The sequence below is a fragment of the Mercenaria mercenaria genome, chromosome 19 (genome assembly GCF_021730395.1).
Source record: "Mercenaria mercenaria strain notata chromosome 19, MADL_Memer_1, whole genome shotgun sequence".
In the NCBI taxonomy this organism is placed as follows: Eukaryota; Metazoa; Mollusca; class Bivalvia; order Venerida; family Veneridae; genus Mercenaria; species Mercenaria mercenaria.
The window spans coordinates 1,285,031-1,311,139 of record NC_069379.1 but is presented as its reverse complement, the minus strand read 5'-3'; the positions used below and the strand labels follow the sequence as shown (position 1 = coordinate 1,311,139).

General features: G+C 36.4%; 1 protein-coding gene across 1 annotated transcript in view; it reads right to left on the bottom strand.

Moving 5' to 3' along the window:
• The window catches only part of LOC123542324 (uncharacterized), a 33,355-nt gene extending 18,695 nt beyond the window's left edge, over positions 1 to 14,660 (bottom strand). The window contains exons 1-3 of the mRNA XM_045328124.2: positions 14,524 to 14,660; positions 1,783 to 1,933; positions 850 to 965 (exon numbers count right to left, since the gene is read on the bottom strand). Of these exons, the coding sequence (XP_045184059.2) occupies positions 850 to 965; positions 1,783 to 1,933; positions 14,524 to 14,613 (357 nt within the window). The 5' untranslated portion in view covers positions 14,614 to 14,660. The remainder of the gene's footprint in view (positions 1 to 849; positions 966 to 1,782; positions 1,934 to 14,523) is intronic.
• Positions 14,661 to 26,109: the final 11,449 nt, after the last annotated feature.

The window sequence follows — 26,109 nt, the reverse complement described above, 5'->3', positions numbered from 1 at the left end:
TATCACAAAAGCTCACCTTGTCACTTTGTGACAGGTGAGCTAAAAAACTCAATATTTCCTAGGATCACGTCAAAGTAGTTGGACTAACCTGAAGTGAACCTTGACCATTTGACCTTCCTTCTCACCAAGAACATTCATTAAGCAGTTTCATTAAAAGTTATAAAGCATTTTCTAAGTTTTGCTGTAACAGACCAAAATTATGTAACCATTTAAACAAACTTGAGATAGGTCCAACAAAGAGTGCTAAAGATCAAAATTTAGTCTATAAAGAGTTTAATGGTATTGTAAAGATGTTGTTTCAAAAAAAGTTTTTTCTGCTTTTACAACAAGAGCTGTCCGTGACACAGCCAATGCTTGACTATTCGATTTGTCCTAGAAGCAGGAATATTACCCCAAATGTTAAAATACCTACTGTAAATCCAATATTTGCATTAGTTTCAGTAACTTGCATGCAATACTTTAACAAGGATTTTCAAAGTCCAAAGGGGGCATAATTTAACCAAAATATATGTCAGAGTTATGGGACTTGACCCAGTGAGGTAAAAAAAGATAAAATAAGTTACAAAGCTATCTACTTTTAAATGATAGCTATACATAGTTGCATACAAACCTTTCATCAAGGTTTGACACAAATGCCAGGGTGAGTAGAATAGCTCGGAATATTCCTCAAGCTAAAACTATAGCTACAGCTGTCCCTAAAGCGTCAAAGTAAATCTGACGTTCACACAAGGATGCAGCAGTTTCAGAGAAGATGTTTAAGTAAAAGCATAGGAAGCTGGAAGCAGGGGTGATGGATGCTGAACTACGTATATATCATGTATATATTAAAAACAGACAAGTTATACTTACTCTATGATATGGTGACACAGAAGATACAAGAGTAGGGGAGAGTAAATTATTATCACTTAATGAACTTCGCGGAGGTAGATTATCAGCTTCTTCGTCAACTGAAAGTCTTCTAGTTTCTGAAATAGAAATATTTCATGTTTTTCTTATGTCTGTGAAATCACTGATATTCATGGGGGTCTAATTTTTTTTGGATTTTGTGGTTGAGTCAATCCACGAAATCTAATCTCAACGAACAAGTAAAATTTCCATTCATTTCATGTTCAAAAGTTGAAATCCACAAATTCAGATCCCCAAGACATTGCCATTTTGACCAAAAACATGAAATTTCATGCCCAAGAAATGTAAACATTTTACAATACCATTTGTATACATAATTATAATGCGAGAAAGTAACATTACTCTCTGTAAACGCTGGTTCCATGCTTTCAGAAAACATGACTTACACAAGAAATGAATAGTATATTACGGGAATGTGCTCCTTTTCAGTTTTTTTAAATTTGGTTTAACCCTTTTTTAATTAATCAAATTTTTAAAAGCTGTTGATGATTTACAAATACTAGATAAAACACAAATTTTTTATACCATGTGTAACTGGTTTATTTCTTTTCTTCATGGCTGCAAGAACAAGCATGTTATATAACCAGAGCTGTCCCTAAGACAGCTTGCTCGACTTTTCTCAGGGCTTGACTCTGAATTAGATCTTTGTCAGTAAAAACTTTGTAAGTCCAAAAGTCAACATTTGTAGCAGATCCACTGGTCCAAAAGCTGAGAGTCAAGCCTTTATTGCAAATGAGAATGAAATGTGACATCATTTTTGCACTGTCTGCTTGCCCTTCAATCTGCATTCAAACTGACAGGTCTTCTGAACCTGACTATTGGACCTTAAACCCCCACCCACACTGGGACACAGTGAACTACAACATGTAACATTACCTGCACAGTAAGAGAGAAATTGTTTCTGAAGCTGTTCATGATCTTCAAGGAACCCTGCCCCTCGGTTGGATCCAAGGTGATCTGCTGTCCCTTCTAAGACATTGGCAGTTAGGACCACTGATTCCTCTCCGGACTCTGCGAGCTGCTGCAACTGATAAAACAATAACATACCAATGTACTAATCCCACATGATAATTTACTCCTCATAAAATAAACAAAATGTGTTTGTAAACGTGGATGGTTCCAAACTGAATAGAATCCATGCTCAAACAAGAGCTGTCGGAGGACAGCAATGCTCGACTATTCAACAGCCTTGTTGATTGAATGAATACGAAAGTCGAAAAAGGGGCATAATTTAAAAAAAGCAAAATAGGGTTATGGAACCTGCATAGTGCTTATCAGCTCATGACAGTGGACAAGTGTGTGAAGTTTCAATCCATTCCCATTAGAGGGTACTGAGATACCAGCTTACATATAAGAATTTAACCCAAAACTCCTAAGTTTAAAAAGGTGCATAATTTTGTAAAATGCAAAGTTGAGTTATTGACCCTTTGCACTGCATGTCATATCATGACAGTGAACAAGTGTGTGAAGTTTCAATCCTTTCCCATTAGTGGATACTGAGATACCAGCTTACATACAAAACCTTAACCAAAAAATTCTAAGTCGAAAAAGGGGCATAATTTTGTAAAAAAGCAAAACAGAGTTATGGACCTGTGCAATGTAAGTCAGTTTATCACAGTGAATAAGTGTGTGAAGTTTCAATCCATTCCCATAAGTGGTTACTGAGATACCAGCTTACATACAAAACCTTAACCAAAAATTTCTAAGTCAAAAAAGGGGCATAATTTTGTAAAAAAGCAAAATAGAGTTATGGGACCTGTGCAATGTAAGTCAGTTTATCACAGTGAATAAGTGTGTGAAGTTTCAATCCATTCCCACTCGTGGTTGCTGAGATACCAGCTTACATACAAAACTTAACCAAATCGGGACGCGGATGCGGACGCCGACGCCGAGGCATGGGCGAGTCCAACAGCTCTACTATTCTATGAATAGTCGAGCTAAAAATAATGACAAAATACAATACATATCGCATATCTGTAGCCCTGACCAACCTATAAACTGGACAAGTCTATTTTATAAGTACAACAACACAGTTGATGATCCATTTAAATGAGGCGTAAAAGACAGCATACTTATATTACTGTTTGATTGTTATGGTTCTCATGTATTGTTGAAACTCAAAAAAGTTGTTAATGATAGAAGTTAAGTGCATACTGTAGCGTTATACAAAATTATTTTCTGTATTGAAACGTTTTAATGAAGAAAAACCATAATTATCAAACATATTATCATGCAAGATTTATATAAACTCTTACATGCAGTTGTTCTAACATTTGAATGAAAACAGCAATGTAAAAAGACTGTCTCTTATAACATTATAAATGACCATTTTTCTTAAGTTTTCTAGAACATCTAGCAACAGGAAATCTTCACAAAATGCTGTTAGAACCATGTGCCTTGAAGGCATTAATGAAATACAAAATAAGACCTCTGCATATGACTTTCCAAGACAATAAAATATGTTTTAAGCTCTCTTTTTTTCATGCCACCTGCTCTGGTATTTTTCTTTCTTAATCAGCAATCCTTAATGTTTATGTCAGATCTAAGTCGATACAAAACTGACAGGTTTTAGCATATTTGTTTACAAGAGATCACAGAGTGATCTTGGCGCCCACCAATGTGCCATTTTTGAGTGTTCCAAATTTCAAGACTTACTGACTAGCTCAAGGTCAAATTTCATTTCCGTACACAACACTTTGCATGTGGTCCAAATTTGAAAGCTGTAGCTTGAGAAATGTGAAAGTAGGTCACTAGATCAATTTCAAGGACGAAATGTGAAAGTAGGTCACTAGGTCAAAATCAAGGTCAAATTACACTTCAGAACACAAATTTATGCATGTGGTCCAAATTTAAAGCCTGTACCTTCAAAAATGTGGAAGTAGGTCACTAGGTCAATGTCAAGGTCAAAGTTTGTTTCGGTACACAATCCTATGCATGTGGTCTAAATTTGAAGCCTGTAGCTACAGAAATGTGAAAGTAGGTCACTAGGTCAATCTTAAGGTCAAAGTTCATTTCGGTACACAAAACTATGCATGTGGTCCAAATTTGAAAGCTGTAGCTCGAGAAATGTGAAAGTAGGTCACTAGGTCAAAATCAAGGTCAAATTTTATTTCGGAACACAGAACTATGCATGTGTTCCAAATTTGAAGCCTGTACCTTCAAAAATGTAAAAGTAGGTCACTAGGTCAATGTAAAGGTCAAAGTTTGTTTCGGTACACAAAACTATGCATGTGGTCCAAATTTGAAGGCTGTAGCTTGAGAAATGTGAAAGTAGGTCAGTAGGTCAAAATCAAGGTCAAATTTCAATTCAGAACACAAAACTATGCATGTGGTCCAAATTTGAAGCCTGTACCTTCAAAAATGTGAAAGTAGGTCACTAGGTCAAAGTCAAGGTCAAAGTTTTTTTCACTGCACAAAACTATGCAAGTGGTCCAAATTTGAAGGCTGTAGCTACAGAAATGTGAAAGTAGGTCACTAGGTAAAAAAATCAAGGTCAACTCATGTCAAGGTTCATCTTGCCACTCAAAACCATACATGTGGTCCAAATTTGAATGTTGTAGGTTATTGACAAGAAGATTTTAAAATCTTTTCCCTATATAAGTCTATATGAACCATGTGACCCCCCAGGGCGGGGCCATATTTGAGCCTAGGGGGATAATTTGAACAAACTTGGTAGAGAACCACTAGATGATGCTACATTACAAATGCCAAAGCCCTAGGCTTTGTGGTTTGGACAAGAAGATTTTCAACGTTTTTCCCTATGTAAGTCTATGTAAACCATGTGACCCCCGGGGCTGAGCCATATTTGACCCTAGGGGGATACTTTGAACAATCTTAGTAGAAGACCACTAGATGAAGTCATATACAAAATATCAAAGCCCTAGGCCCTGTGGTTTTGAACAAGAGGTTTTTCAAAGTTTTTCCCTATATAAGTCTATATAAACCATGTTACCCCCGGGGCGGGGCCATATTAGACCCCAAGGAAATATTTTGAATCATCTTGGTAGAGGACCACTAGATGATGCTTCATACCAAATATCAAAGCCCTAGGCTCTGTGGTTTTGGACAAGAAGATTTTCAAAGTTTTTCCCTATATAAATCTATGTAAATTATAGAAATAAACAAAGGGCCATAACTTATTAAAAAATTGTTGAACCAGTCTGATTTTCAGGGGGGCGCAACTAGGGTACCAATACATCATTCTGACAAAGTTTGGTCAAAATCCCCCAGGTAGTTTCTGAGGAGATGCGATAACGAGAAATTGTTAACGGACGGAAGGACGGACGGACTGACGGACGGACGGACGGAAGGACGACGGACCACGGACGCAGAGTGATTTGAATAGCCCACCATCTGATGATGGTGGGCTAAAAAGACATGTAGTGGTTTGTTTTTAATATGTAACAAGAGATCACAGAGTGATCTTGGCGCCCACCAATGTGCCATTTTTGAGTGTTCCAAATTTCAAGACTTACTGACTAGCTCAAGGTCAAATTTCATTTCCGTACACAACACAAATCTATGCAAGTGGTCCAAATTTGAAGGCTGTAGCTTGAGAAATGTAAAAGTAGGTCACTAGGTCAAAATCCAGGTCAAATTTTACTCCGAAATACAAAACTATGCATGTGGTCCAAATTTGAAGCCTGTATCTTCAAAAATGTGAAAGTAGGTCACTAGGTCAATGTAAAGGTCAAAGTTTGTTTCGGTACACAAAACTATGCATGTGGTCCAAATCTGAAGGCTGTAGCTTGAGAAATGTAAAAGTAGGTCACTAGGTCAAAATCAAGGTCAAATTTTATTTCGGAATACAAAACTATGCATGTGGTCCAAATTTGAAGCCTGTACCTTAAAAATGTGAAAGTAGGTCACTAGGTCAATGTAAAGGTCAAAGGTCATTTCAGTACACAAAACTATGCAAGTGGTCCAAATTTGAAGGCTGTAGCTTGAGAAATGTAAAAGTAGGTCACTAGGTCAAAATCAAGGTCAAATTTTATTTCAGAATAAAAAACTATGCATGTGGTCCAAATTTGAAGCCTGTACCTTCAAAAATGTGAAAGTAGGTCACTAGGTCAATGTCAAGGTCAAAGTTTTTTCGGTACACAAAACTATGCATGTAGTCCAAATTTGAAGGCTGTAGCTTGAGAAATGTGAAAGTAGGTCACTAGGTCAAAATCAATGTCAAATTTCATTTTGAAACACGAAACTATGCATATGGTCCAAATTTGATGCCTGTACCTTCAAAAATGTGAAAGTAGGTCACTAGGTCAAAATAAAGGTCAAAGTTTTTTCCAGTGCACAAAATTATGCATGTGGTCCAAATTTGAAGGCTGTAGCTACAGAAATGTGAAAGTAGGTCACTAGGTCAAAATCAAGGACAACTCATGTCAAGGTTCATCTTGCCACTCAAAAATATACATGTGGTCCAAATTTGAATGTTGTAGTTACTGACAAGAACATTTTAAAAGCTTTTCCCTATATAAGTCTATATGAACCATGTGACCCCCGGGGCGGGGCCATATTTAACCCTAGGAGGATAATTTGAACAAACTTGGTAGAGAACCACTAGATGATGCTACATGACAAGTATCAAAGCCCTAGGCTTTGTGGTTCGGACAAGAAGATTTTCAAAGTTTTTCCCTATATAAGTCTATGTAAACCATATGACCCCCAGGGCGGGGCCATATTTGACCCTAGGGGTATAATTTGAACAATCTTAGTTGAAGACCACTAGATGATGTCACATACAAAATATCAAAGCCCTAGGCCCTGTGGTTTTGGACAAGAGGTTATTCAAAGTTTTTCCCTATATAAGTCTATATAAACCATGTGACCCCCAGGGCGGGGCCATATTTGACCCCAGAAAAATAATTTGAATCATCTTGGTAGAGGACCACTAGATGATGCTTCATACCAAATATCAAAGCCCTAGGCTCTGTGGTTTTGGACAAGAAGGTTTTCAAAGTTTTTCCCTATATAAATCTATATAAATTATAGAAATAAACAAAGGGCCATAACTCACTCAAAAATTGTTGAACCAGTCTGATTTTCAGGGGGACACAACTAGGGTACCAATACATCATTCTGACAAAGTTTGGTCAAACTCCCCCCAGTAGTTTCTGAGGAGATGCGATAACGAGAAATTGTTAACGGACGGACGGACGGACGGAATGACGGACGGACGGACCACGGACGCAGAGTGATTTTAATAGCCCACCATCATCATGATGGTGGGCTAAAAACACCTTTAAAAACAATTTCAATACTACTTTCATAACTCACAGTCAATATATAGCGGAATCTCAGTCAATATATAGCAGAATCTCAGTATCTCCAATTCACTTAATCTTGAAATTCCAGCTATAACAATGAGATATGCAAGTCCCATCAAAATTCATTCCTAATTTATTTTTTAATCCACTTCTTATCAGCAACTTCAACTTCAGTTGTGTCAAAATAAACATGATAAAACTGAAGTTAAATTCAAAAGTTTTTACATCATGACTAAAGTCTTGTAAAAATGAGATCCAGACATAAAGGCATAATTTCATTTTGGGAAAAATGGGTTTCAAATTTACAAGTTCTTCAAAATGTATATAAATTGTATTATGTCATATTTACATGATGTATATACATGAGACTATGACAACACACTTAGTGAAAAAAAAAATGCATCAAGAATCATTTTAAGTCAAATTTCGGTAATCTTCAAGTTAAATACTCAATTCCTTGCATTTCAATATACCGAGTTTCAGCTGTATATACAACTACAATTAATACTGACGCCAAACTTATAAAAACTAGTCTCAAAATGCAGTCTTGCCATTGGTCAATTTCAAAGTTGATCCAAGAAACAGCCAATCAGATTCAACCAATCAGATATTTGTTTTTAGACTGGTCCCAAAACTCAAATTTTATTACTTTGAACCCTGGAACAAAAGTTAACGACATCCTTATCTCAGAAAATGCAGACTCATCTGAAAAGGAAGTATTGAACAATTGCTCTGTTAAACAAATTGATCAGTCATTTATTAAAGGCTGTGGGAAAATATTCCATCACAAAAAATCTAATTGACATTTAGCCAAACCACAGAATTCTGCAGACACATTCTTTTATTTATATTACAGTCTGGAATTTTCATGAGTTTATACTGACATTACAGACAATGCATTTTTCTCTTGGAAATCACATACATTTTTGATGCAATTAATACAAATAAATGATAAATTTATGCTACTTTTTAATCCTGGATTTTATTGCAAACACTGGTATTTCTATGTTGTAAATCATTTGAATATAAAACACACTGATCAGTTAAAAAAAGGAATCACAGGAAGAGCAAGTGTTTAAACCCTGCTAAATTTCTAAAATGAACATTTCCATCTTTCAATTTGGACACTACCATTAACTATTAAAAGGGGTACATACCAAAAATTTACTGACTGATTGGCAAAGTTTAACAGTGCTGTCTGATCATGGTCTACACTGGTCCCTAAATAATGTTCAGCATGTTAAAGGTTAAATATCAGGAACTGGGATTTGTGTAAAATTCAAAAAGCCTAAAAACATTCTAACTGCAGCATATTTTTTTTCTTTCATTTGAAAATTACAAGAAAGTCATGTTAGCTGTAAGGGCAGGGGAATAAAATGCCACTCTAAAAAAGAAACAGTCCAGAAACAAGGAGCTGCGTTCGGTACATTTTGCACCTAAGTCCAAAACAAGGTCAAGGTCAAACTGAGGTCAGGAGATGTTTGAAGATGAGGAATGGTCACAGTTTGCATCTGTGTTAGTATCAATTCATTCTTGTAAGGGGTATTGATGCTAGAAGAAACGATCCATTTGGTTAACCAAGAGATGGCCCATATAAAGCATCCTAAGTCCAAAATGAGGCCAAGATCAAGGTCAAACTGAGGTCAGGTGATGTCTGAAGATGAGGAATGGTCACAGGTTACATTAGTATCATGTCATTCTAGTAAGGGGCATTGATGCAAGACGAAACGGTCCCATTTGGTTAACCTCGTACGGACAGACGAACAGGACAACCACTATATGCCTCCCACATCAGTAGATACCAGGGGCATAAAAATTCTAGGCATGGCCCATGTATTCCATCAGAGAGATCATGAAAAAAGGATTTCAATGTTGAGTAAGAAATTTCAATGACTTCTTTCTTTCACTACTTACAACAAGAGCTGTCACAGGAGAAAGCGTGCTCGACTATTTCGATGCTGGATATTGAAACTGCATGGGCACATCTGAGGAAGCTAGAGCTGTCACTGGAGTATTTAATGACTCCAATGGTGGATGAAGATATTGCACAATAGCTTGAGTCTGTGTCAAAAATATTAAGTTATAAGAGAGATAAAGATAAAGTGTATCAAAACACTAAATAAGTATAACTCTAAGAAAAAGGGGGCATAATTCATAAAATATTGGTGCAAGAGTTATACATCTTGTGTCAAACGATGTGGGTGATGATGTGGAACAACTACTTCAAGTCTGAATAAAAACCATTTAGTAATTACTAAGATATAGTAAAAAGACATAAAAATTAACCTTAAATTCTAAGTAAAAGGGGGCATAATTCATGCACAATTGGTGCCAGAGTTATGCACCTTATGTCATATGATGTGGGTGATAAGGTGGAACAACTATTTTAAGTTTGAACCAAATACATTTAGTAATAACTGAGATAAAGTGAAAGTGCACCAAAACTTTAACCTGAAATTCTAAGTAAAAAGGAAAGATAATTCATCAAATATTGACGTGAGAGTTATGGACCTTGTGCCATATGATGTGGGTGACGATGAGGAATATTTTAAGTTTGAAACAAATCCATCAAGTTATTACAGAGATAAGGAGAAAAAAGAGAATGTGTAAAAAAACTTTAACCAAGGTGGGGACGCGGAAGGATGCCGACGGCTACGCCTGGTTGAGTAGGATAGCTCTCCATATACTTCGTATAGTCGAGCTAAAAATGGCAGATGTCTTGTTTCCATATTGATGCAAAACAAAATGTCAAATTTAATCAATTTTTTAATAGATATCATACACAACTTATGTTTAATGGTTTAATATAAAGAATTTCATTAATATATTCAGCCAGAGGGAAAGGAACTATTAAGCTTTTAAAGATCCATAAGGCTTTTAATTTCACATTAAAGAGAATTCCTATAGTTTTTTTCCTTTCATAGAAATTTTTTAAATTCACATATATGATAGGAAAATTTGTGCTGAAAACAATGAACAAATAAAAACAATAGGTCACCAGGCTTGTTTTTGTGAACAACTGTTTTGAACACACCCACTGTTGCTGAAACTGCTAGCGATTTTTCAACATTTTCATAATTTTCTGCTTTTTTATAAATACCAACTAAAAAATACATCAAGACAGCACAATAAGGTTTTTTTCTTTTTACAGATTTTATTATATACTTATTTTATATCATAGTCATATTTGTTATACTCTATCCTTACAAAAATGGGTACAAATGAAAAAAAAATATTGTTTCATATTTACTTTTGTGAACTTTTTTCAGTGAAAAATACCCATAGTGAAGAATATTTTTTTAAGTTTTGAAAAAACTCTTTCATAAAATTTTTTCCTGTTTTTCTTGTATATAGATAATTGTATTGTGAGCACAAAAATGGCTAAAAATGTATGGGTCACCAGGCTAATGTTTATGTTAAGACCGCTAGAATACAACACCTGTTCGGACGAAAAATGGCGCAAACCTGGCCAAATTGATTACATGTATGTCTGCTAGAAGTTACAAAAAAGTTTTAAAAATTCCCAATTCTTTCTACAATTGAATACTAAATAATCTGAAAGGTGATATTGTCTTATCAGTACTTAGTCAATTATCTTACATTATATGAACAACACTGTCTTTGTACTAAAATGCGATGTGAAAAAACAACCACAACAAGAGGACCATGATGGTCCTGAATCGCTCACCAATCCCCACATGACCCCGTGTTGAACTGAGTATGATGTCGTTATTTCTATTATTTGACATAGTGACCTAGTTTTTGAGCACATGTGACCTAGATATCATCAAGATAAAAAATTCTGACCAATTTTCATGAAGATCCATTGAAAAATATGGCCTCTAGAGAGGTCACAAGGTTTTTCTATTATTTGACCTAATGACCTAGTTTTTGAAGGCACGTGACCCACTTTTAAACTTGACCTAGATATCATCAAGGTGAACATTCTCACCAATTTTCATGAAGATCTCGTGAAAAATATGGCCTCTAGAGAGGTCACAAGGTTTTTCTATTTTTCGACCTACTGACCTAGTTTTTGACCGCACATTACCCAGTTACGAACCTGACCTAGATATCATCAAGGTGAACATTCTGACCAATATTCATTAAGAACTCATGAAAAATATGGCCTCTAGAGAGGTCACAAGGTTTTTCTATTTTTAGATCTACTGACCTAGTTTTTAACCCTACGTGACCAAGTTTCGAACTTGATCTAGATATCATCAAGGTAAACATTCTGACCAATTTTCATGAAAATCCATTGAAAAATATGGCCTCTAGAGAGGTCACAAGGTTTTTCTATTTTTAGACCTACTGACCTAGTTTTTGACCGCACGTGACCCAGTTTCGATCTTGACCTAGATATCATCAAGGTGAACATTCTGACCAATTTTCATGAAGATCCATTGAGAAATATGGCCTCTAGAGAGGTTACAAGGTTTTTCTATTTTTAGACCTACTGACCTAGTTTTTGATCCCACATGACTTAGTATCGAACTTGACCTAGATATCATCAAGGTGAACATTCTGACCAATATTCATGAAGATCTCATGAAAAATATGGCCTCTAGAGAGGTCACAAGGTTTTTCTATTTTTAGATCTACTGACCTAGTTTTTGACCCCACGTGACCCAGTTTCGAACTTGACCTAGATATCATCAAGCTGAACATTCTGACCAATTTTCATGAAGATCCATTGAGAAATATGGCCTCTAGAGAGATCACAAGATTTTTCTATTTTTAGACCTAATGACCTAGTTTTTGACCCCATGTGACCCAGTTTCGAACTTGACCTAGATATCATCAAGGTGAACATTCTGACCAATATTCATGAAGATCTCATGAAAAATATGGCCTCTAGAGAGGTCACAAGGTTTTTCTATTTTTAGACCTACTGACCTAGTTTTTGACCCCACGTGACCCAGTTTCGAACTTGATCTAGATATCATCAAGGTGAACATTCTGATCAATTTTCATGAAGATCTTGTGAAATATATGGCCTCTAGAGAGGTCACAAGGTTTTTCTATTTTTAGACCTACTGACCTAGTTTTTGATGGCACGTGACCCAGTTTCGAACTTGACCTAGATATCATCAAGGTGAACATTCTGACCAACTTTCATAAAGATCCCATGAAAAATGTGACCTCTAGAGTGGTCACAAGCAAAAGTTTACGGACGGACGGACGGACGCACGGACGGACGCACGGACGGACGGAGGACGGACGCCGCGCGATCACAAAAGCTCACCTTGTCACTTTGTGACAGGTGAGCTAAAAACAGCAAGATACCTGTCAGGCATGATACTTGTCAATACAACATAAACCAGTATCAACATTTGATTACTGATAAAACTTATCAAAAATGTTATTTCATTCAAGATTTCTCATATTTAAGACTGTCTGTAACATGTTTCAACAAATGTTGACTTCACTTCAGTTTTCCATAGAAAGTGTCGGCTGCGCAGAAAGATGCGCATAAAAAACTATCGGAATTCCCTTTAAGAAACACATTAAGCAGCCGTTCATTTTGATGTTATGAAAAAATAACTTCCTGGTTGGAAAAGTTCTGCCTACTATACTGCTCATGAACATTGTGACCAAAAAAGGGAGATAATAAAAATGTTCATTATATTTATCAAAATTCATACATTTGACAAATGCAATGTATACAAAAAAACGTTTGACAAAAATCATATTTAGCAAAACAAACGGGTCCTGTCCAGTATTGCTCACCTGACCAAGGTCTTACCCCAGGTAACTTTGTATCTAATTTCGCAGACACAAACATTTTGATCATCTTTAATGTAAATCAGGTAGATCATAAACAAAGTTTTTCAATGATTTGACCTAGTTTTTGATCTTGGGTACCACACTTTTTTTAACTTGACCTAGATTCCATACAGACAAACATTCAAGCAAAAATGTATGGTGATAAGTTGAAAAATGGCTTCTGAAGTGTTAACAAAGTTAATCCATGATCCCAACGGTTCAACCTATGACCTAGTTTTTGCGTGAGTGACCCAGTTACAAATTCATCCTAGAAGTTAAATAGAATATTATTTCGACCAGGTTTCATAAAGATCAGGCAGAAAACATGGTCTTTTGAGTGCTGAGAATGTCTTTCTATGAATGGCCTAGTTTTTGACCTTGATAATCCAGTTTTAAACTTGATCTAGACTTCATAGAGACAAACATCCTAACAGAGTTTTATGAAGATCAAGCAAAAAATAAGGCCTCCATAGTGCTAACAAGGTATTTTGTATGATTTGACCTAGTGACCTAGTTTAAGACTACGGGTTATAAACCTTGATAAAGTTTTAAACTTGAAATAGATTTTAAAGGCACAAACATTCCGACAAAGATTTATGATGAAGCAGTCTATCCCTGGATGTTGTAACTTTGTTGACAATCTATAAAAGAGGAAATAAGACGTCATTTAACCTTTACCTTGCTAAATTTCTAAAATGGACAGGTTCATCATTCAATTCGGGCAATACCATTTATCATTTGAAGGGGTTTCACTGAAAATTTACTGAAGGAATATGGAACAGTGCTGACCTTGATCAGACTGCACGGACATTCAGGCTGATCTTGGTCTGCACTGGTTGCAAAGGCAGAATATTGCTTGCCACCAAAAGGCTGAAGGTTAAAGCTTTTCTATTTTTAGCTCTGCCAGCCCCTCAAAACAGTCATGTGGAAAAACTACAACAATCTTATGGAAGGTCCATTCAACGAAACTACAAACCAAGCTTTGTGAACATCCATCATATTGTTTACGAGTAGAAGCAGTTTAAAGGGTTTTCTGTTTTTAAGAATAGCTCTGGCTGCTCCTCGATTCTGTTAGTGTCAATCAAACTGAAAAAACTTGAGAGAACCTTGCCAAGATTCCACATACCAAGTTTGGTGTAACTCTGACCAGTAACTTCAGCGGAACAGATGCTGAGAGACATTTTGTACATGCCTTCCATTTAGACTGAAAAGTTCATCCTGTACACTTGCTTCAGATGAGCTAGACAAGAGTGCAAGACTGTCACAAAATACGTCAGTCAGATGAAAACTGATGGCCTAAAAGAGCGGAAAGGCTAAATTCGCAGTTTTTCGAGTAATTCAAGGGCCATAATCCAAAAGTGCCTGGGGCAATTTGGGTGGTTATCAAACTTGCCCCAGATTTTATGGCCAAAAACATTTTCAGCAAGTTTGGTGAAGATCTGATGAAAACTGTTTGACTTGGGGAGTGGGCATGCTTTGGACGCCGTCCATCCGCCACGGGTGTTCACATAATATGCACCACTCTTGAGACGGGCGTATAAAAATGAACAACATAAATAGATAAGAAAAATTTACCTACCAATGTTGATATCTGTAGCTTGATAACAAATTTCACAGCTTGGCAGAATTCGGGGCCTTTGTGCAGTAGTCCCTCCTGTTTTAACAGCATTTTGACTGTCTCAGCTTACATTGTACCTATAAAAACAGCTACAGGTGAAATTATTACTGGTCAAATGCTCACCCAGAACAGTGCTTTTTTTTTTACTTTTTGGAAACAAGTCTGATACCTGTCATGAAACATGCAAATGGGGAAAAATCGTGTCTCTAAAACATGTGAAGATATGAGCAGGAATTACATCTGCTAGAACTGGGAAAGTTGGCAATTTTGAAATGGGCCCATTTATTAATCCATTCAAAGGAAGAACAACGCAGTCTGAAAGACAACTATATCCCCCACTGCTGTTATGGATAGTGAAATGGTTAATGGTATTGGGTAGAACAGGGTTTTCCCTCGGGTTTTTTATTTGGGAGTCCATGGACTCCCATGGCTGCTAATTTAAGGGTCCCTAATAATTTTTGGGGGTCCACAAATTATTGATCTTGAAAATTGACATTATTACTATAAAAATTTACCCTAAAACTGAATGAACTTAATTGTATCTTTTTAATTTAGATAGCAGTTGATTCAATATTTCGGAATGGTATCTTTCAAAATGGCATGTGCTTCTCAATTCAGACTGATTACAAAAGGTGTGATAGTCTTTTTGTTATAATTAAATAGCCAGTAATTACCCGTCGTGTCAATTATGTTGTTCACAGTTTTATCTCGGTTAAAGATAATACTCGATCCTTAATTAGTATCATAATTTCTGTGATTTATTAATATTTTTTCATCAAAATACTTTAAATTTATATGAAATTAATGTTGTTTAATAAAAAAATAAACCATTCGATCTTTTACGGAACTTAACGGTAATCTTAGATTTTAGCGGTGACAGTTAGCGCGGAGAGTAGTTTCCCTTTACCAAAATGGCGAACATCGATAACAAAACTTGTTTAGAAGTTGGAAAATGGTCTATACCTGTGTATAATGAGCACCCACAATTCCGTGATGGTCCCGGTGGTAAAAAACTGCGCATTTTACATGGGTATCTGCGCAAAGGATGCCTCAGTGCAAAGGAGTTTCGTGACCGATTTTGCGGGTCCAGTGGGACGCAGAGGCACTAAAAAATGCGAGTTCAAAGCAGTAAAAGCGCGTCAGGGACGCAGAAAACCTGCGTCCGGGAAAACCCTGGTAGAAGCATTAACACTGTTAAGTATATTTCATAGTATGACGACATCAATGAATTTGTTCCAAAGTCATATGCTGAGAGATAGCAGAATAAGTTAATTATAACTAGAGCTATCACTGAAGGTGATGAATGTACCCCCCTCACGCACTGACACTGTACATTGCAATTTGATGCACATACAAAATGTATGTATATAGTATAGTAACAAAAATCAAAGACCCATAACTCTGCACAATATTTTTGTGAAAGAACCTAACATGCACCATGCACAAGTAAGGGCACCATGCACAAATAAGGTTGGTACTGATCACTTGTGTGAAGTTGCATTCAATTGTGTGCTATGGTTTGGGAGATTAGGCATGCATAAGATTGCATGTGAAGAATCTATGTATATAGGATAGTAACAAAAAACAAAGTCCCATAACCCTGCAGAATATGTATCTAAAAGAACATAACATACACCATGTACAACTAGGGTTACTACTGATGACTTGTGTGAAGTTTCATTAAATTGTGTGCATAGGTTCAGATTAGGCACGCACAATGCTGACTGTACGTATATAGTATATTAACAAAAAACAAAGTCCTATAACTGTGCAGAATTTTTTTCTGAAAGAACCTAACATACACCATGCACAATTAGGGTTACTACTGATCACTTGTGTGAAGTTTCATTAAATTGTGTGTATGGTTTCAGGAGATTTCGCGCGCAAAAGATTGCATATGCAGACTATGACATTGTATATAGTATAGTAACAAAAAACAAAGTCCCGTAACTCTGCAACTTTTTTTTCTGAAAGAACCTAACATGCACCATGCACAACTACTGTTGTAACTGACCACTTACGTGAAGTTTCATTAAATTTTGTCAAGGGGAGATGGTGCGCACCAGATTGTGTCTACAGACAGATGGAAAGCCAGACAACCTGAAACCAGTATACCCCTCCTTACAACTTCATTGTTCAGCGGGAGTGGGTGAGTGGGGGTGGGGTTCAAAAAGCATCATGAGTATACATTACAGCTAAGTCATATTAAAATCCTTCAAGGGGTTTAGGAAATAGTGGACACAAGTAAACAACAGGTAAAATTAAATTAAATCATTACTTATTCATTATGATATCGATTACCGAATGGCTAGCCATTTCAGGGCTTTTTTTACTAAGAATGTGATGCTGATAGTCGGCTTTTTCCCCTTGGAAAATTTTCTCCCCAAAAATTAATTTTCCCCAATCTATCTCCAATTTTAATTTGGACTGGGACGATTACTCAGTTAATCGGATCCGATTCAATTACTAGGTGAAACCGGTTTCAATTTTGCAAAACGCTAATCGCTCTCAAACAATAAACATCATGAATCACACTTTATACATTCCTTTGACTAGCAAATAGACCCGCAGTATATTTCCGCTAAAACACATCAATATTTTGAAATCGTCCCAGCCCTAATTTTTATGTTTCAGGGATCAAATTTACAAATGATTTAGCTGTCCTGACTCAAGAAATTTAAGTAAGAATAAAAAATGCGAGTCGGGAATCATTGTATTCCAATATTTTCGCAATCACGTTTGAAAATCGATGAATTCACTCAAGATGTCCTTTGCGCTTTAAAAGCTCCTTTGGGGTAGTTATTTTACCGATAATTACATGACCGCTTGTAGACGCTCATCTCTGTTAAACAAATGTAATTATCAGGTATCTAAGTAAGCGTCAAGACAATAATTGTTTTCCTTTTGGTCGGTGATTCGCAACTGCGAAAACAGGGACAAATGTTACAAGTTTCTTTGGGGGAAAAAGGCGCACGGAGACCTAAAATGCCAGCAAAACCACTGGCAGTGACCTGAAAGAACTTAAAACTTCAGAGTCCAGCCATAAGTCCAAAGAATCATCAAATACTTTGGTTCATAATGATACTTTCGAAACCTGAAAGTCCCAGCCTGTTTGGACCGTGAAAAAGCTGGAATTGGAGCTGAATATTTAACTTTTATATGAAACCAAACAAAGAAGTATAAAATACACAGAATGGCAACTGGCTGTAATCTCGCGTGAGCTCGTGTCAGAGCGTGATTCGGAGTTATCTTACTAAAAACAAACATCGGCGAGCATGGAGTTACAATTTGTACCTTTACAACTACATTTAAAATACATGTTAGCTTCTAAAACAAAATTAGTTTAATGTGAAATGGTCTTAAGACACGAAGTACACGGTTTTTTTTTGCCATCGAAAGAAGCGTGGTCATACGGTGATAATTATTTTACCGATGAATAATTGCTTTCGCATACAAAATGGCGCGTGGAGAAATTGCCACTTCCAGTAAACGAGATCTCGTTTTTTTGTCACGGGAGGTTGGCGAGATTTGCTCTGTATGCCTTTCAAGTTGCCAATCTATTTATTTTTAGGAAGTGGCTATTCCTACGGCAGGGTTTTCCCGGACGCAGGTTTTCTGCGTCCCTGACGCGCTTTTACTGCTTTGAACTCGCATTTTTTAGTGCCTCTGCGTCCCACTGGACCCGCAAAATCGGTCACGAAACTCCTTTGCACTGAGGCATCCTTTGCGCAGATACCCATGTAAAATGCGCAGTTTTTTACCACCGGGACCATCACGGAATTGTGGGTGCTCATTATACACAGGTATAGACCATTTTCCAACTTCTAAACAAGTTTTGTTATCGATGTTCGCCATTTTGGTAAAGGGAAACTACTCTCCGCGCTAACTGTCACCGCTAAAATCTAAGATTACCGTTAAGTTCCGTAAAAGATCGAATGGTTTATTTTTTTATTAAACAACATTAATTTCATATAAATTTAAAGTATTTTGATGAAAAAATATTAATAAATCACAGAAATTATGATACTAATTAAGGATCGAGTATTATCTTTAACCGAGATAAAACTGTGAACAACATAATTGACACGACGGGTAATTACTGGCTATTTAATTATAACAAAAAGACTATCACACCTTTTGTAATCAGTCTGAATTGAGAAGCACATGCCATTTTGAAAGATACCATTCCGAAATATTGAATCAACTGCTATCTAAATTAAAAAGATACAATTAAGTTCATTCAGTTTTAGGGTAAATTTTTATAGTAATAATGTCAATTTTCAAGATCAATAATTTGTGGACCCCCAAAAATTATTAGGGACCCTTAAATTAGCAGCCATGGGAGTCCATGGACTCCCAAATAAAAAACCCGAGGGAAAACCCTGCCTACGGTCCCGTAAGAATAGCCTCACAGGCTATTCCTACGGCTCTCCCGTAAGAGTAGTGAAATAGCCCGCAGGTGGCTATTCCTACGGCTCTAAAGACAGTTTGTATGTCCATCTTGATTTGTTTGTTTGTTTTGGGTTTAACGCCGTTTTTCAACAGTATTTCAGTCATGTAACGGCGGGCAGTTAACCTAACCAGTGTTCCTGGGTTCTGTACCAGTACAAACCTGTTCTCCGCAAGTAACTGCCAACTTCCCCACATGAATTATCAGAGGTGGAGGACTAATGATTTCAGACACAATGTCGTTTATCAAATAGTCACGGAAAACATACTTGAACTGCATTGTACGGACTTGATTTAAATGGTATATTTTCGAACAAATTGTTTACCTTTTAGTATCACATCGAGAGAGAACTTTGCATGTCAATTTTCAAGAAACAAGAGGACCATGATGGTCCTGAATCGCTCACCTATCTCCAAATGACCCAGTGTTCAACTGAGTATGACGTCGTTATTTCTATTATTTGACATAGTGACCTAGTTTTTGAGCACATGTGACCTAGATATCATCAAGATAAAAAATTCTGACCAATTTTCATGAAGATCCATTGAAAAATATGGCCTCTAGAGAGGTCACAAGGTTTTTCTATTATTTGACCTAATGACCTAGTTTTTGAAGGCACTTGACCCACTTTTAAACTTGACCTAGATATCATAAAGGTGAACATTCTCACCAATTTTCATGAAGATCTCGTGAAAAATATGGCCTCTAGAGAGGTCACAAGGTTTTTCTATTTTTCGACCTACTGACCAAGTTTTTGACCGCACATGACCCAGTTACGAACCTGACCTAGATATCATCAAGCTGAACATTCTCACCAATTTTCATGAAGATCTATTGAGAAATATGGCCTCTAGAGAGGTCACAAGGTTTTTTCTATTTTTAGACCTACTGACCTAGTTTTTGACCCCACATGACCCAGTTTCGAATTTGACTTAGATATCATCAAGATGAACATTCTGACCAATATTCATGAAGATCTCATGAAAAATATGGCCTCTAGAGAGGTCACAAGGTTTTTCTATTTTTAGATCTACTGACCTAGTTTTTAAACCCATGTGACCCAGTTTCGAACTTGACCTAGATATCTTCAAGGTAAACATTCTGACCAATTTTCATGAAGATCCATTGAAAAATATCGCCTCTAGAGTGGTCACAAGGTTTTTCTATTTTTAGATCTACTGACCTAGTTTTTGACCCCACATGACCCAGTTTCGAACTTGACCTAGATATCATCAAGGTGAATATTCTGACCAATATTCATGAAGATCTCATGAAAAATATGGCCTCTAGAGAGGTCACAAGGTTTTTCTATTTTTAGATCTACTGACCTAGTTTTTAACCCCACGTGACCCAGTTTCGAACTTGACCTAGATATCATCAAGATGAACATTCTCACCAATTTTCATGAAGATCCATTGAAAAATATGGTCTCTAGAGAGGTCACAAGGTTTTTCTATTTTTAGACCTAATGACCTAGTTTTTGACCCTACGTGACCCAGTTTCGAACTTGACCTAGATATCATCAAGATAAACATTCTGAACAATATTCATGAAGATCTCATGAAAAATATGGCCTCTAGAGAGGTCACAAGGTTTTTCTATTTTTAGACCTACTGACCTAGTTTTTGACCCCACGTGACCCAGTTTCGAACTTGACCTAGATATCATCAAGGTGAACATTCTGACCAATTTTTATGAAGATCTTTTGAAATATATGGCCTCTAGAGAGGTCACAAGGTTTTTCTATTTTTAGACCTACTGACCTAGTTTTTGATGGCACGTGACCCAGTTTCGAACTTGACCTAGATATCATCAAGATGAACATTCTGACCAACTTTCATAAAGATCCCATGAAAAATGTGACCTCTAGAGTGGTCACAAGCAAAAGTTTACGGACGCACGGACGCACGTACGCACGGACGGACGAGGAACGACGGACACCGCGCGATCACAAAAGCTCACCTTGTCACTTTGTGACAGGTGAGCTAAAAATAGTTATATATAAGGTGGTTTTGAAACAAAAACGTATACGGGTGTTGATTTCGCCAGATTCTACTGTATACACAGAAATTTTAAATGACAGGCAAAATCAAGATATAAAATTTAAAGTGATGATTTTTTAAAGAATCATTTAAAGCTTTTATCCACGAAAAACGTTTGAGGGTGTTGATTTGGACAGAATTTATATGCGAAGAAATCTCAAGTAAAAGGCAAAATCAAGACAAAAAATCTAAAGTGTTGAATACTTTTTAAAATCCTTTTAAGCTTTTATTAAGTATATATTTCTACGTGTGCATGCCAATTTTCAAGAAAAAAATACTTATACTAAGTATTAATTAGAAACGAAAAGTATATACAGGTGTTGATTTTGCCTGATGGTCATCGACATGCAAAATTAAGTCATAAAGTCATAAAGATTACATGAGCACTTTGGTAAAAATTATTATCATTTCATTTCAAACCACAGTTTGTGGTTCCCATATCTTGCCATCCAAATTAATTGCCTTATTTTTTCAGTTCTCTTAGAGATAATTGTCTTTAAGATATGTAAGTGCTATTTAACATTGTTTTAAAGAAAAGGAAGTAATATTCAAATCACTGAACTTAGCGCAAATATCGGTTAAAAACCAATAATTACCGGTATGTTGTTAGTACCAGGTAGATAAATGGTTTATAGTGGTTGAAGAACAATTCATCAAATAATAGTTTGTACTGTTTTTCAAGGAATTTGTTTAATTTTTCAAAGTTTCTTTTTAAGAGTTTTACTTCAGTTTAGACCACAATTACTGCCTGTGCTTGTGAACATGTAGAAAATATTATAAGTCTTCTTATAAAACAATGCATTAGATAAGGGGTTTCACATTCTGAGTACATTTTCATGTTTTTATTGAAAAGGGGATAATCTGGGTGAATTCGCCAATTTCAGGCACGTAGGAAGCATTTTTAGAGTGGGGAGCTAGGGCGGCGTACATTTTGAAAGTCAGCAGACCTATAACAAACCCAGTTCCATAAAATGTTAAACGTTTTTTTTTGTTTTTTTTTTTCTTTTTTAAAGAAAAAGGTTGTTAAAACCTCAAAAACATCTACAAAACTGCAGGACACAGCTAAAATTGACTCGTTGTCAAAAGATTGTTAAGGGAAATTAGCTTAATTGGTCAAATTATTGGGAGGGGGCGCCCTGGGTGTGAAACTGAAAAGTAAACAATTTGTTCGAAAATATAGCAGTTGAATTAATTCAGTACAATGCAATACAAGGTGGACATACAAACTGTCTTTAGAGCCGTAGGAATAGCCACCTGCGGGCTATTTCACTATTCTTACGGGAGAGCCGTAGGAATAGCCTGTGAGGCTATTCTTACGGGACCGTAGGAATAGCCACTTCCTTATTTTTATAGCTGTTTGAACCAAACAACAACAAAACAACTTAATAAATTTAGCATGTAAAACAGCCTTTAAATAAATCCGTAGCCATTACGCTAAACCTCCAGTTACTAAGTGTAGGTTAGGCATCCGGTTACCCGAGGGCTAGACACTTCCTTAAATCTATTGAAAGAGGCAGGGATATAAACTAGCTATTTTTATTTAGGGGCCCAGACTGTCTAAAATAAATGTTTAACATTAAGTATATGGGCATTTTCTCAAACAATTTAGGGGCCCAGCCCAAAATCCAGGGGCCATGGGCTACTGTGCCCCTGCTAATTTATATCCCTGAAGAGGGACTTGCTTTATAACCCCAAATTAATCATTTCATGTTCATGAAGAGATCAGTTAAAAACACCTCACCTTAATGCCTTTCATCGTTTTTTAAGACAGGTTATTTGCAATTAAACGACAGAGCTATTCAGACATGAAATACGATGAACAAGGTATAAATATAAAATATGTCATCGAACCTAATTGGGTCAAATTTGGGTCACGAAAACCGAGACACAATAGAATGACCCAGTCAATTTACCCCAGAAAATGAATGAAAGAAACGGAACTCTTGCGGAACAAAATTACAACTAATTATTTACAGCTCCGCCTGTCCAATGCATGTCATTTCATCGATTACAGAAAGCAAATTAGGTTATTAATTTCATTTTTTAAATTTTAGTTGATAAAATTTCACCTCCGAATGGCCTTGACCCAAAAACGACTGAAAACGGTTTCACTGCACTGAAGAGCTTTCACTCCGGCATAAACTAAATCGCGGACTGGAGTAAAGTTTATAAGTGAACCACTTTCCCTAAATTGTGTGTCATCTTCTTTCAATCCCAGTCTGGTCTATCAAACACATATTGAATGGTTAATGCGCATCTTTAGTGGTTATTAGTACGAATATTTGAATTAATTCATTAATTAAAACCAGGTAAAGGTAATCACCTTGCGAAACAATGAAACATATTAAAGAGCTTTTGATCGACCCTATTTAAGAACAGTTAAAACCAATTATACCTTACCTGGTACCTATTTACAGCTAGATCGACTGGGGTCGATACATATAAGGCATGATTCAAGTCATAAATTTGAGGATATTAGAGAGTTTGAGATTTCAAACTTCGCCTTCCCCTTCAACGTCTCTCATATATATTTTGGGTAAAACGTCACCGATATGCGTGTATTTTATTTATATCATACGTTGCTACTAAAGTTTTCCATGTAATATCACGTAAGCCTAAGACTTCTCTTTATTACTATGCGAAATAAAAAGCTTAGTTTCAGGATTTCTGCTTATTAAGTTATTTGATTAGCCATATATATAATTAGACTAAATTTGATGCGGAACACTATCAATGGGTATAAGAATAATAAAGTTTTGTATGGCTAATGATTTTAACTAAATACATTGAATTGAACCTGGAAGTATGAAGTTATCAACTGATTTTGAGAAACGTTGAGATTTTATTCAAACTTTAACTTCTACGGCATATTTGTGTCCCCAGGCGGTATCGATTATACCAGATGAGCCTTTTTGTCGTATGAAGTGAAGTTTTGAACGTCCGAAGATGTGATATCACGAAAGTCGAAACTTCATTCTTTTTACATCTACTCTGTCCACATACTCGGCATCAAAGACTGAAATCTGAATGGAGGCATATGGCATGACAGTCATTTTACTAGAAAAATAAATAATTACGCGCGAATATCATTTGGTGGAACATTTTATTTTCACATCCAAATAAAATCAATCTGTTTCTGTCGGACACTTAATACGACAATTGCGTTTTAATTATAAATATAAAATGGTACATGTAAGGCGGAAAATTCTTCTGAAGTATCAGACAATTTCAGATCTATGATATCATGATGAGAGACGTTTCCTGTTAGCCGTATGGGATAACTCCATTCTTTAAATGCACGGAACCAGAGCATGGCAGAGGGACATTGTGGGTTAATTCCCCCTTTGATTCTTACATTTTACAAAGAAAGTCGGTCTTGAAACTCGGTGTGACCCTACACCCCTCCCCCCTCCCCCCGCCCTGAAATGGGGGATCCCCTCTTTAATGTTGGTGTCCCTCTAACCAAAATTCCTGGATCCGCAGATGTTTTACTTATAAAATAGTATATAAAAATCATATTGTGCTGTCTGAGAGTTTGGCATTATACAGAGTCATACAGAGTGTCATTATCACGTTGATATGATCATTATAGGTTATTAACTTTGTATGTGGATATATGCACCAGTTCTGCAGCGGTAACATTGCGCGACTTTAGGAGCGCAATATTGTCCACGAAAGAATGAGTGCATATATCCACATACAAAATTGATAACCTTTTTATTACATATCCACTATCAAATGATTAATTTATATTTAAATTATCGTTCTGTCACGAAAGACAGGAAAAAATACGGAAAAAAATTCTCCGAAAACGCAATAAACAAATCAAACTGACGCGCATTAATATTTTCCGCGAAAATGACGTCAACTTGTTGTCGCAACGTGCGCGTGGACGCCATGGACGTCACGCGATTATTTCCATTACAACGTTAAGAAAACATTCCACGTCCTATATTAGTCCAACTCATGACGTAATTATAACTTTCATTTCATTTCAGTCTGATAAATTACTACGTGCCAGTATCTAATATGTCAGATTAATCAAAGTGTAAAAGTAAACAAAATGTTGCATAAAATTACAAATTAAACAAACACACAATAGCAACAAAAATCTAAAGAAACGAGATCCGCAATGAACGGACCGTCAGGGGAGGTAACTAGAGTCATGCATTGGGACTGGTCCGAAATGAAAGCGTTCAACGTCATGATATGGAAAAATATTGCACGATCGCGGTCCACTGAAACCCAGTGGAAAATAATTTTAGGTATGTAATAATCATTTTTATTTCCTCTCATGCATGATTTACAATCGTGCATTGTATACTGACTATACTGACATAATTTTATATAAAACCTAAATGTTTGGAGCAACACTAACGAGTTTTTACATGGTTCACATTGTTTTATCGTTTATCGTTTTTTTTTATTTGGTAATAGCTCTAATATCCATGCGATGATTATATTAATTGAAATGTTTTTTTATTTAATTTTCATTTTTTCATTTTTAAAACCTCTTGTAAAATTCCTGCCCTTTCGGACAATTGGTATCAAAATGCACGAAAAAAACGATCATAATTACGGATAAATTGAATGGGCGGATTAAAAGAAGTAAGGTTCATTCTAATGTTTGAAATCTCAAGGAATTTTAATCGAACTTCAACTTCATACGTTAACTTCGCAAGAGACGTTGAAGGGGAAGGCGAAGGTTGAAATCTCAAACTCTCTAATATGTAAACGCTTCTCTCATTGCGGTGTATCCTTGGGGAAGGCACGTTATCACGATTGCGTGTTGCCCGTTGTAACACAGACAGGTAGAGAGCTTTAAAACAGCTCTCACACATCGTTACTGAACGACCCCACTCACCCCGACGCCTTATACCAGAAGTGGTCCTGCGTCGTATACAGATACAGATACAGATACAGGTCGCAATCGTGATAACGTGCCTTCCCCAAGGACACACCGCAATGAGAGAAGCTAGGAATCGAACCCGGGGCCAGCTGATTCAAGGCATGGGCTTGGTAATCAACATGCAGCTTCAGACACCGTGATTGGCA